The sequence below is a fragment of the Xenopus laevis genome, chromosome 2L (genome assembly GCF_017654675.1).
Source record: "Xenopus laevis strain J_2021 chromosome 2L, Xenopus_laevis_v10.1, whole genome shotgun sequence".
Classification (NCBI taxonomy): Eukaryota; Metazoa; Chordata; class Amphibia; order Anura; family Pipidae; genus Xenopus; species Xenopus laevis.
This window is the reverse complement of record NC_054373.1, coordinates 182,408,172-182,422,240: the sequence shown is the minus strand read 5'-3', so window position 1 is coordinate 182,422,240 and position 14,069 is coordinate 182,408,172. Positions and strand designations below refer to the sequence as shown.

Sequence of the window (14,069 nt, the reverse complement as noted above, 5' to 3'; positions counted from 1 at the left end):
ATAGAAAACACAGATCAAATCTTATACATCTATTTACATCTGTACTTTGCATATTCACAACACAATCATGTCCTTCAGCCGGTGCATGTTGAGTCTTGTTTATAAAGGGACATGGTCATGTTTGGGTAGATTTTCCTAAAAAAAACACGTCTGGACATGTGTCCTCTGGTGACACAAAATGCTGTTGTCTTTTAATTATAATGTAAAATTAAACTTTTGGCTCGTGGATTCCACACTTATGGTTCCAGATTGGTGTCATTACGTTTTCCAGTGGTTACATATCTGGACATGTTACACTTAAAGATTATATGGTGGTATCCTGGGGTAATACCATCCATAACCAATGGGTGGCACTCACAATGAGGATTACATAGCTCTAGGAATTCTGGGTATGTAATCATATGTGATCATAAGGTGAGTAGCAAATGATGCATTTTTTATTGCAACCCCCCCTATTAAATACATGGGTTATGGGCTGTATACAAACCTGGTATCCAGAAAGCTCCAAACTGCAACAATACCATTTCCCATGTAGTTCTTATTAAATAAACATTTCCCTTTTAACTGATTTGCATGTCTCTGTAATAATAAGAAAGTATTTTGTATCTGAGGGTAAATAAACTGCATGAACCCACATGAATAGCATTACAATTCTAATTGGTTTTAATAATTGTAGTGGCCTGAATTCCTGGTGTTCCCCAATATGGGAAGATCCTTTATGTAGAAAGACCAGGTCCCAAGCCTTCTGGGCAATACATCCCAAAGCTGTAAATGCTATGCCATATGCATTAAAGATTTGTCTGATCAAAAGCTATATCTAATTAACCCAACCCCACATGGAATTCTTTTCTTTACTAATTAATGGACACATTTCCCATGTCAAGCATTGTATTTATTCATGTCCAAACCTACCTCTATATTAACTCTTCTGAGCTGGGAATGTGTCACAGTCTTCCCTATAGAAGAGCAGAACCTAGAGATTTCACCCACATGGAGAAATCAGAAATCAGCGGAATGGGATAGCGGTTTTTGATGGTAATTTTATTTAGGCCCCTATAATCAATACATGGGCGAAGACCTCCATCCTTCTTGACCACGAAAAAGAACCCAGCATCAGCAGGGGAACTAGAGGGTCTAATAAAACCTCTTTCATGATTTTCACTGATGTACTCCTTCATTGCTTGGGCTTCGGGCAATGAAAGAGGATAAGTGCTCTCTCTAGGGGGAGTAGACCCAGGAATGAGATCAATTGGGCAATCATAATGACTATGTGGGGGTAATGTTTCCACGGCTTTTTTAGAGAATACATCAGCGAAATCAGCATAAGCCACGGGTAAACCCTCTAGGGATGTGACTGCCACCAATTGAGGAACACTTATGCAAGAGCCCTTACATGTTTGACCCCATTGAAGAATCTCCCCAGTTACCCAGTCAATATATGGGTTATGTACCTGTAACCAAGGTAACCATAAAATTAGAGGAGAAGAAGAACCCTTGATAAGGTAGAAGGATAACTCCTCGGAGTGCAAGTTGTTAATGCACAAGGACAAGGCAACAGACTTTTATGTTACCAAACCTGACCCCAAAGGGCTTTTGTCAACAGCTAAGATTGTCATAGGAGGAATAAGGGGTATTAGCAGAATATTAAACCTCACTGCGAAGGCAGCATCCAAGAAATTCCCCGCTGCCCTTGAATCCACAAAATCAGAAACCTTAACGGAGCCCGTAGGTCAGGTTAACATAACAGGAACCATGATCTTAGAGGAAAATTGGGGAGAGGAAACTTCTCGACCCAAATGGAGCTCCCCTTCTTCATTTAGGCTTTGAAGTTTCCCGGCCTCTTAGAACATTGGTTGAGAAAATATCTACTTGGATGGCTAGAGACATGAGATCATCCAGATTAGTAGATAGAGGGTAGTTTACTAGGCTGCCTTTTACAGCATCACAGAGCCCAAACCAAAATTAGCTACGAAGAGCCATGTCGTTCCAGCCAGATTCTACAGCCCACCGGCGGAACTTACGAATCACGGAGTCGGCCGTAGAAGCACGATCCGGGACATCATAAAGTATCTCCATGGTGTTAAAAAAGGTTTCAAGGGAAAAATGGGCAGGGTCAGAGGAGGATAATCTTAGGACCCAAATTTGGGGATGACCCTGTAACAGGGTCATTACAAACCTCACTTTTTCCTCTTCAATTGTGAAGGATTGAGGAAAAAAGCTAAGGTATAATTTGCATGCCTCCTGAAAGACAAAAAATTTGGTTCTATTCCCACTAAAAGTATCGGGGAAAGAAATTTTGGGTTCATGGGATTTGTGCACATTACCCATCACCACAGAAGAACCCACTTGGACGGCCATAGGAAGAGAGACTACTTGACTTGGTGACAGTTGCGTGGTCTCCAGTCTGCGAGTCAGGTTATGGAAGCCTTGCATCAGGTAGTCTTGCTTCCATTCATGATCCTCCAAGCACTGTAGCAGAGTAATGAGGAGCGCTTCAGTGGAGGAAGGAGCAGCGGCAGCAGAGGCGTGACCTTCTTCGTCCATAGGGCCCATTATAATGTCACGGTTGGCACCCTATTTCAGAACCGATGCTAAGCACCTTGGTCTCAACTCTTGCTTCAGCATTTAGCAGCCGCCTTTCACCTCGGGAGGAGCCCTCGGCTAATCGGATGACGCCAGGTCTTAATAAGAGAGGTGCAAAGCGAGGGGTTCTGAACAAGCACAGGGGCACAATGGTAAATGCGAAGTCTTTGGGCAGAAGGTCGCGGCAGAAGAGTAGTCAGATCAGGCTGGGTCGGGGCAGGCAGAGTGCAAACCAGGAGATCAATCAGAGGGGATATAGAATAAGAGAAGTCGGATATCAGGCAAGGGTCAGGATACAGATGTCAGAATAGTCAAAAAAACAGGTAGGGTTCACAACAGGAATCAGGATCAAAATACAGAATTTAACTACTTGAATTTTCATGCCGTTGCGCGAATTGGCACTGTATTTATCCTGCTGTGTATTCTGGGATATTATACATGGAATTGGCACTGTATTTATTTGCTGTGTGTTCTGGGGTATTATACATGGAATTGGCACTGTATTTATCTGCTGTGTGTTCTGGGGTATTATACATGGAATTGGCACTGTATTTATTTGCTGTGTGTTCTGGGGTATTATACATGGAATTGGCCCTGTATTTATCTGTTGTGTGTTCTAGGGATATTATACATGGAATTGGCCCTGTATTTATCTGCTGTGTGTTCTGGGGTATTATACATGGAATTGGCACTGTATTTATCTGCTGTATGTTCTGGGGTATTATACATGGAATTGGCTACTATACTGAGTCCAAAAGAACAGTTGACTTACTCACTGGAACAGCAGGTGCTCTACTGCATATTCCTATCCTTAAAGTGAAGACTTAGGATTCTTGAACCCTTGGGCATATTAAAGCTGTTGTAAGGCTCAGCAAAGGGTATATCTTATTGTGCCTTATTTGGGGGGTACAGGGCATAACCGGAGCTTATGAAGTCTTTGTGTAAAGTATTATTATAGTTACACAGGCAAAATAAATCATCCAGCCTAGAATTGTGTACTCATCCAATTAATGAGCATATTTTCCATAGTCAGTAATTTATTTTTGGCACGTGACATTTCACTTCTATATAAACTCACCAGAGATAGGAATGTGCCATAAACCTCTACAGATCAGAGCAGATCATTGAACATTTCACCCAGATGCAGCTGATACCTGTAACTGTAAGTGTTTAGATTTAGTATCCAAAAGATGAGCACAGGGAGAGTCAAGGGAGTCCGAATAATTTTGACTCACGTCAATTTTTATGTGCACGAAAATTTGACTCGCAACAAATTTTTTTCATTTTTGCTGCAGTTTTGCGAATTTATTTGCAGAAATTTGCTGCGGATACATGTCTGGCAAATTTATTTGCCCATCACTAGTCTGGGTTCATATGATATCATTGCCCTGAAAGAAAGATGCCCAGATCCTGCTATGGAAAAGCAGCCCAACAGCATGATGCTGCCATTACTGTATTTTACTGTTGGTATGGGTCGTATAATATACAGTATAGATAAGTATTACTGAAGCCCAAGAGTGCTTCAAATGCAATATGGGGAAGGGTTTTGTGGTTAGTTGGGTATGAGATAAGGCTTTTTGATCAAAGTTTAAAGCAGTATGTATGGTGCAAATAAAAAAAATGCCCAATGCTAGAGCTATAGTATAATATGAGTGTGTTCTATATTCTGCTGTTGATCTGCTTTGTATCAACAGTGTCTTGGCATCTTCGCGAAAAATCCAGGTGAATCCTGCAAGGGAATCTGTTTCAGGCTCCTAAACATGGAATCTAGATGAAAAGTGGATCTCTCAGTAGCACAATGATCCCAAACACAAAGAAACAGTGAAGGCTCAAGGAAGAATGGGTGAATATGCTAAAATGGACCATCAGAGTCAATCAGTTAGCTTAAATAACCTGAAGAAAATCCTAGAAGAATAGGTCAAAAACCCTTCCAAAAAGTGTCCAAGGTTAGTACTACTTACCCTAAAAGACTTAAAGGAGAACTCCCCATTTAACTGATAGCCCTCTGCAGAGTCTCTCCAGCCTCATTCCCAACCACATCGGTACCTGCAGATAAAAATCCCAGGACCTTTATACCAGCACTGTAAGTAGGAAAAAGCGCACAGGGTTTGGCAGCGGCCATCTTTCACTGTTATATCTCCTGTTTCAGTTTCCCTGTCTCAGTTATTGCTGACCAGGAATATGCAGAGTAGAAGTCAGGACCAGATCAGCTTCCACTTCACATGACCCAGCTCAGCAGTAACCACTGCTATACATGTAAGTGCTGGGTAACAAAATACACCATTTAGGGTCCATAAACAAAGCCTATGCTTAACCCTTATCATAAGCCGACATTGAGCGCTCCTGAGCTTGCACATTTTGAGTGAAATGTAAACTAGGAACATTCCAGGGGACCCACCCCCATCTCTCTCTTAGTCATTTTCAAGCACCTGCTGATCCAGAGAGTGATCTGTGAGAGTGAGAGTGTTCTGTTGGAATCAAGAAACATTTTCTATTGTTGGTGCCCTTTGGATGTTCTTTCCATTAAAGTTTTAAAACTTTCAAAGATTTGATAATTGCTCTGTTGTTAAAGTGTTTCAGCCTTTCAGTGATCTCAGCAGTCAGGTATTTAGATGTTGGGGTCACTAACCCTAATACCTGAGCAGAAATAGTTGTTACAGAACATATAAGAAGAGTTTGCTTGATTATAATTTGTCTTGAATGGTTGCTATGAGGGTTTAGACTAAAACAATACCTGGAGATAAACAGGGGAATTAAAAACTTACTGACTAGGATTTTCTATAGGTTAGGTCTTGGGCAACCCAAGCTACTAGGAATGCACCGAATACAGCATTTGGTTTGGGATTCAGCCAAGATTTGGCCTTTTTCAGCAGGATTCGAATTTGGCCAAATCCAAGTGCCTGGCTGAACCAAATCCAAATCCAAGAAATCACGTGACTTTTCTTCCCACAAACTAGAAAGTCAGAAAAAATGTCTCCTTTCTCCTTCTTTACCTAATTTACATATGCAATTGAAGGTTTGGATTTGGTTTAGTATGTGACTGAATCTTTCACAAAGGATTCAGGATTCAGCCAAATACTAAAATAGTGGATTTGGTGTATCCCTACAAGCTACAAATACACACCTACTGTAGCTCTATCAATAACAAGTACTTTAAGCAACATTCTCTCTCTTAATAGTTTCAAGAGTTCTTTGAGTATCTTGATTTGCATTCATTATTATCAATGTAATCTCATTATTATTACTGTAATCTCTTTGCAGGTTGGTCCACTTCATAACAAGCTTCAACTTTTTTCTGTAGATTCCCATATCCCATATCAGAGCTCTGTGTAGAATATCTTCCCTATCGCCATGTCTAATCGATCTGCCAACTCTGAGTTCATCATCATTGGATTTCCAGGTCTCCAACAGAAATTCCACATTCCGGTCTCCATTACAATGTTTCTTGTCTACTGTGTTTCACTGTTGGCCAATAGCTCTGTTATCATATTAATCCTTCAGAAAGACCAACTCCACCAACCAATGTACATTATAATCAGAAACCTCGCTCTCTCTGACCTTCTCTTTGACACAATAACATTACCGAAAATCATTGCCAAATATTGGTTTGGAGCAGGTTCTATATCCTTCTATGGTTGCATCTTCCAGCTCTTCTGTATCCATTCCCTTGCAAGTCTTGACTCCTTGGTCATTATGTTGATGGCTATTGATCGTTATGTTGCTATCTGCAAACCTCTCAGGTATCATTCCATAATCAGCAATAAACTGGTGTCTCTGCTCTGCTTCTTTTTCTGGGTCCTTGCTGCCCTAATTGGCTCTACTGTTGCAGTCATAGCTGGACAACTGCCTTACTGTGGGCCCAATCGTGTCAAGAACTTTTGCTGTGTCTATTCAGCAGTCACAGTGTTGGCGTGTGTAGATGTTACATTGGCAAGATGGACATTTTTTACTCTTGCGATGTGCGTGCTCCTCCTGCCACTGGCCTTTATTATACTCTCATATATTTTAATAATCAGAGTTATACACTCATCAACTAACAATAAAAATTCATGGAAGGCATTTTACACCTGTACCACTCATTTAATAGTCATTGGCTTGTATTATATCCCCAGGGTGTTTGTATATAGTACAAGTCAAATCCCTTTGATCCTTGATGCTGATATCAATGTCTTCCTCCTTTGTCTCTACACATTTGTTCCCCATTTAGCCAACCCCATTATATATTGTCTTAGAACCAAAGAAATTACACATATTTTTGAACTAAGTTTCAACAATATAGTTCTTTTGAAAAGTATGCAGACATCAAAAAACCTGCAGTGAATATGGTAGATTGTATACTGATGTAGATTGTAAATTTAGCGGCCTATTTGTGATAATTCAAGATTGTCCCCATTGTATTGAAAATCGGTGCAAAAAAAAATGTATATCTCTAATTTTTTGGAATTTGAGTTTACCGAGATCTGTCAATCAAAATAATCCTGAAAAGTAAAAAAAAAAAAATTGTCAGCTAAAGGTTGTCAAGTGTCGTTATAAGTTAACTGGATGTATAAGTATATTATTTCTTCAAAATAGAAAATTAGTAAAAATCAATACAACAATGCAATTTTCATGGAGTTATTCATGAAAAAACTTCAATCTGAACAAAGGAAATTTGAATTGTTCCAATTACTTTTGTAAAATCAATTGTTTAAAGAAACGTGAAATACTTGAATGTAAACTTCCCAGTATAAAAGCTTATACATTTCTAGTTGCTGATTTTTTTCAGGTGAACTTTAAAGACTTTGGGCCAGATTCAATTCAGTGAGAAAAAGTAATCTCATGGTTTATCACGTGATCACTTCCAACTTCTTCCCATAGACGTCAATACAGTTTTCAGGTGATAAACCGTGAAATAAGTTTTTCTGAATTGAATTACATCTCAAATTTAATCTCGTCCATGAGTTTTCAGGAGATAAACCCTTTTTCTCACTGAACTGAATCTGGCCCTTTTTTTCTTTGATAAGTCTTGAAAATTTTGAAGCTCAAATTTTCTAAAATTCAACATTGCCTTTTTTTTCTGCAAAACAATGCAATTGTCTTTCTATACTTTATAAGTCAAATTTACAGGGGGTCATTTAACATTAGGGGCCTTGATGTGAATTGTTTTGATTTACTATAGAGAAGAATGGCAAGTTTTTGGGGGGTTAGAATTATCCCTTGATATATATTAATTTGTACAAGATCCATGATACTGATTACTTAGTGAATGCTTTCAAAGCCTTTTCTAACCAACTGAATGAGAGAGTCAGCAACAAAATTAACTTTATTAAGTAGAAAAACATTTATCATCATTAATATTATTAGGTATTCATTAGGTAATCCATCATCAGTGAGCATAAAACCAAACAATATTATTAGGGCTGTATAACAACAACATTTACCAGATAACATGGTGTACAGGAGAATGACCATTGACCATCAATGATGACTGAACCCAAATTTGACATTGTCATCGCCTTCTTCCAAATACATTAGTCCAGTACCAGATCCTTTAGGCTGATACATTGATAGCTGGAAGTTTGCACCACTAAGTGGTATACCTTTGACCTTTAATGATGTCTTAAGAGTCACTAAATTATAAGTAATGTGGACCTGCTGATAAATCTTCAGTCATATTCCCTAGTCCCCCAATGGTTGGGTCCAGCCACCATCTTTATTAAGTGTGGTAAAGGGAACAGTCTTCATTTATTCAAACTATTGTCCAGTTCAAGAGATATTTTTTTAGAATACTTCATCTTTGCCATTGCTGTGTGATCATCTAAGAAATCTTATGATGGCACCTCCTCATGCTCATGTTGGTTCTGGTTAATGAAGATGTTCTTGTCTGGGCATGTTGGAATTACTCCCCCAACAAAGCCATGTCTATGAGTATGTGAGTAATTCTCACAAAGTCACAATAGCTACTCAGTAGGGGTATTGAGTGCTACATGGTGAATATGGTTAGAGAGTACAGTTGGTGGGATTAAGACAGCTTTTGGGTATTATAAGGGGCAAGGTTTTTTACTCATTGCCCCTAATGTATTACATATATTCCCCAAAGGTCGCTTTACACTGTGGCCTAAACAACCATATAAGTTGTCATTTTTGTGTTTATGGGTTTGTATTGCATGTACTAACTCACTGCATTCAACATTTTCATCATCACACCCTGTCTGCCCATTATTCAGAATCACGTGAGTTGATGACAGGGTCTGGATGTCAGGGGGCCTATCGGCTCTCAGCAGGAGATGTTCGGACCAAGGAGGAAGCTTAGGGTAAAGGTTCAAGTTTGTGGTATCCAGAAAGGGGTCAGGTTTAATTGTAGTCAAGTTCAGGCAAATGTTCAAAAGGCAGGCAGCAGGAAACAGGATCAGGGTCAGGCCGAGGGTCAGGAAACCAGAAAACAAGAATTTAGGAATTAAGGAATCTTAGGAACACAATATAGCAATTCATATACTTAGGCATTGAACCAGCATCATTGGCGTCCTTTTATTTTGAACTTGGCACCAAAACACAAAATTGTGATGTCACACATTTGTGTGCTGACATCAGCGCACCGGCACCCCAAAACCATGCGGCAACACTCCTGACACTGGAAATCTGTAGCTCTTCATGTAAAGGTTGATCCCCTCCATATAAGTGGTTCTATGTTGTGCTCAATGGGTTTCCTTTTAAAGGCAACATGGAAGCTGTACAAATAATCAAAAACACATGCACTCAACTTAATTAAATGGAAAAAATATTAATAATATTAGTTCTGTGGCATATACATTGTGGTATGTATCAGTAATAATGCATCACTTTCAATAATATGGATTCTGCTGGTTATACTGGGCATTTATTTACACTTATTCACTCAGTGCATTACATATAAAACACAATTCCTATAGAAAATTCATACAGTAGATGTTTAGTAAAGCACTTACTTTCCAGCCCCGATCCATAGATCTGCCCTCCCCTGATTTTATTCAACATCTGACCAGTTTGATCCTGCTCAAGATAGAAATTTAAAAAATTTGTGATTTACTGTAATTCTTAGTTTACACCCTACACTAATAGTACTAACCCTTCCCATTTCATGGATGATCCTGCCTATGTACAGTGTAAATCATCAGAAGGCAGCTGGGTCACAAAGTAGAAGATGGGGCGTCATGTTGGATTGGGTGGGGGTTAAAAAGCACCAGGTTAGGATTAGAGAATGTTGGATAAAGACAAATAGACAATGTAGGACATGGTCCAAATCATAACTTTAATATAGAATTTTTTTATAATATATAATATTATATTTATGGTATCACTGACAGTAATAGACAGTCTTAGTACTGCACCTACACAAATCAGTTCTTTATAAAAAGAGCTAAAATGAAAGACTAATTCAACTCTGAAGGCCCAATAACCATCATTTAACCCTTGGGGGATATTTATTGAAATGCACTTTCAAATTTGAATATTCAAAATAAACAATCTCAATCATTTGAATAAAATAATATGCTGAGCTTTTACAGAAGTCAACTGCAGGTGTCATTTTGAGTCTTTTTAAACTGAATTTTTACAGACACGTTGAAAATAAATGGAGGTTTCTTTGAGACTGAACAAGAACACATTTTTGCTATTGAATCTTTTATAAATATGCTAGATATCATGAAAAATGCAGCTATTGAAAAACGTATATTTTACCTTAGTCTTGCTGTCACTATCCATTCTTTGGCCTCTGGGTGTGAAACCTCCTAAGTCTGCTTTTCAGTATATTGGATCTTAGCACCAGACTTGCTCATTTATAGTCCAACCTCCCCATTAATTGATCTACATTATCATAATAAAACCTCTACTGTTTGTCCCCTTCTATCCCACCCAACTCTCATGCTCAGCAAGTTACAACAAGAGGCCCAATATAAACATTGCATGTCCCAACGTTGGGAAAGGATCCTGTTATTTATGAATTATTGGCTTTATTGAATCACAACATTAAACAAAGTTCTATTGTGCATAGAGCTACAATGACAGGGCTATTAACATGGTATATAATATCCATGAAACTAGGTTGAATATATATTAATAGGGATTGCTATTAGTAGTACAGTCCCAGAGACTTTCAATCAATTATTAAAGCATGTATATGTATTTATTTTGTACTTTGATTGAAAATTCTCTAAGGTTTATGACTGCTAAGAAATTTAGATTCATAAAGGGTCTTCAATGGTAATTATTGGTCATTTACAAAAGGCGGTTGTGGGAGCACTCACATTGCTAAGTAGAAATGTATATTAGTATAAGGAAAGTGCTACTGACATAACCAAATTCCCTGGGCCCCTGTCTAAGTAATTCAGTAGATATGCAAATGCATGTGTTCACAAAGACAGGGGTTTTTAGTTACAAAGTTATGATCATAAAGTTGAAAAGCCACCATACCACTTCAAGGTAAACCCCATATGGCGGTCCCTAACTTGTTTACCTTCAGTTATAGTATTGAGGATCCTGTGTCTCTCTGAATAATAGCATTAGTTGAAGTAGAAATCTGCTGAACCTTGGTTTCTGTCTGAGGGCTAAAATCCTCCCCCGCTGCTCACTTTCAGCTTTTAAGAGAGAGTGATTGCCCAAACCAACGCCCATTTTTCCAAAAAAAAGTATATTATGAAAATGATATGTGTATATGTGTTAGTACAGGTATAAATAAGAAAAAATGTGATCTAAAATAAGTAAAGGACAAATTAAATAAATGTAGTAGTGGATCTAGTGAATGTAAATGGGTGTTAGAAGTGTGATTTGGTGCTGTTAAAAACATAGGGCCACCATTAGTTGATCGAGGTGGGTATGGAGGGTGCTATAAACCACATGAAGCTTAGCCAAAGCTTCAGGCTACAATAGCAAATACAAAAGGGGGTTGTGGGAGCACTCACATTGCATGGGTCAGTGCACATTCCCTGGGCCCCTGTCTAAGTAATTCAGTATAAATGCAAGTGCATGTGTTCACAAAGACAGGGGTTTTTAGTTACAAAGTTATGATCATAAAGTTGAAAAGCCACCATACCACGTCTTTACCATTTTCATAATATATTTTTATTTGAAAAATGGCCGTTGGTTTGGGCAATCACTCTCTCTTAAAAGCTGCAAGTGAGCAGTGGGGGAGGATCTAGCCCTCCAAGGTTCAGCAGACTTTTACTTTTTACTTTACTAATGCTATTATGCAGAGAGACACAGGATCCTCAATACTATGACTGAAGGTAAACAAGTTAGGGACCGCCATATGGGGTTTACCTTGACGTGGTATGATGGCTTTTCAACTTTATGAACGCTGACGAAGTTGCGCTAGCGTTACTTCTGCAAGCAAATCGAAGTTGCGCTAGTGTTGGCTAATTTGCATACGAAAGTTGAATGGACCTATATGTTGCAGCAAATACATTACACTACACAAGCCCAGGGAACATTAATAAAATAAAATAGAGGTGTTATATTGCCCTACACATGAGCCCAGTGTATAGTTTATGTGCCATATGTTAGGAAATGTAGAGGGGAACCCGGTTACCCAAAAAGAAAATTTACGGTCTTTTGCAGACTATCATTGAGAAAAAAGGAAAAGACGCCAGCGTTTTTTTGAGACCTAGAACATTTTTCAACAATGGTTCCAGATTGGTGTCATTACATTTTCCAGTGGTTACATATCTGGACATGTTACACTTAAAGATTATATGGTGGTATCCTGGGGTAATACCATCAATAACCAATGGGTGACACTGACAAGGAAGATTACATAGCTCTAGGAATTCTGGGTATGTAATCATATAGGTGAGTAGACCTGTAGCAAATGTTGCATTTTGTATTGTAACCCCCCCCCTATTAAATACAGTTATGGGCTGTATACAAACCTGGTATCCAGAAAGCTCCAAACTGCAACAATACCATTTCCCATGGAGTTCTTATTAAAGAAACACTTCCCTCTTAACTGATTTGCATGTGTCTGTAATAATAAGAAAGTACTTTGTATCTGAGGGTAAATAAACTGCATGAACCCACATGAATCGCATTACAATTCTAATTGGTTTTAATGATTGTAGTGGCCTGAATTCCTGGTGTTCCCCATTATGGGAAGATCCTTTATGTAGAAAGACCAGGTCCCAAGCCTTCTGGGCAATACATCCCAAAGCTGTAAATGCTATGCCATATGCATCCTTAAATATTAAAGATTTTTCTGATCAAAAGCTATATCTAATTAACCCAACCCCACATGGAATTCTTTTCTTTACTAATTAATGGACACATTTCCCATGTCAAGCATTGTATTTAGTCATGTCCAAACCTACCTCTATATTAACTCTTCTGAGCTGGGAATGTGTCACAGTCTTCCCTATAGAAGAGCAGAACCTAGAGATTTCACCCACATGGAGATTCCAGTTTATTGGCAACCTGTAAGTGTTTAGACATAGGTGAAAGCATTAATGGTAGTCCTAATACAACAGGGTTTATTTAGTAAAAGTCAACTATTTCTAGTCTAATTGTTAAATTATTTTATTTGTTTTTCTATTTTGTTTTCAAAATCAGAATTACATGCAAAGGAAAACCTCTCGCTTCTGAGTTGGAAGTCATTAACAAACCCTCTTGGCAATGACCAAGAACAGCAACATATAAATACTCTCCAGTGAAGGCTGGGGATTCTCTCCAAGTGAATTCTGAAAAGAAAACATCTATAAAATAGATGTTTCTTGAAAAAAACCTGATAATTTTCTCCAAGCCAAGTCTATAAGGAAACTAAGAAATCTAGTGCAGACTGGAGACAATTGAATTATTTATTTGTTGAATTGAATTGAAAATATCTTCTGAGCAGCCTTATTTTAATTAATGATGGGCTTGATTTGTAAGACATATACAGTATCTCTATGTCTACTAGGCACTTGCATCCATTGTTAGGGAGTAAACACTATACAATATCTAAATATTTTTTAGAACATTGGCATTACAACTGTAATTACTTTTCTTGGCCTTTCTTTATAGAAGGTTCCTTTCTTCTCCATGTTTAAGCTCACTTAAAACGATTATGAACATCTCAATGTCTAATCAGAAATTATGCCCTATTGTATCTACAAAAGTACCTCTGCTATACAACCAAATGCTTTCAGAAATAGTCTCTCTCTATAGTTTCATCAGCTAATTTGACATTAATTTTAATTTTTTTTGGGCTTTCTTTGAAGATGGTTTATTTTGTTATCAGCATCAGTCTTCATCTTGTCTATCTATGTTGAAGCTCAGTAGAGAAGACCATGACCATCTCAATGTCTAATCAGACTGCTGTCACTGAGTTTATCCTCCTTGGTTTTCCAGGTCTACAGCCAAATTTCTTTCTTCCAGTCTCACTTATAATGTTTCTTGCCTACATTGTTTCACTGATTGCAAATAGCACAGTCATCATATTAATTATCCTGAGAGAACAACTCCACCATTCCATCCCATCCCAATTATTATTGCTAACCTCGCTC

At 38.2% G+C, this 14,069-nt stretch overlaps 1 protein-coding gene across 1 annotated transcript; it reads left to right on the top strand.

The window, feature by feature from the left end:
* Positions 1-5,734: 5,734 nt before the first annotated feature.
* LOC121399774 (olfactory receptor 2M3-like) lies at positions 5,735-6,903 on the top strand. Its single transcript, XM_041581341.1, has one exon. The coding sequence runs from the start codon at positions 5,935-5,937 to the stop codon at positions 6,901-6,903; it is 969 nt and encodes a 322-aa protein (XP_041437275.1). The 5' UTR covers positions 5,735-5,934.
* Positions 6,904-14,069: the final 7,166 nt, after the last annotated feature.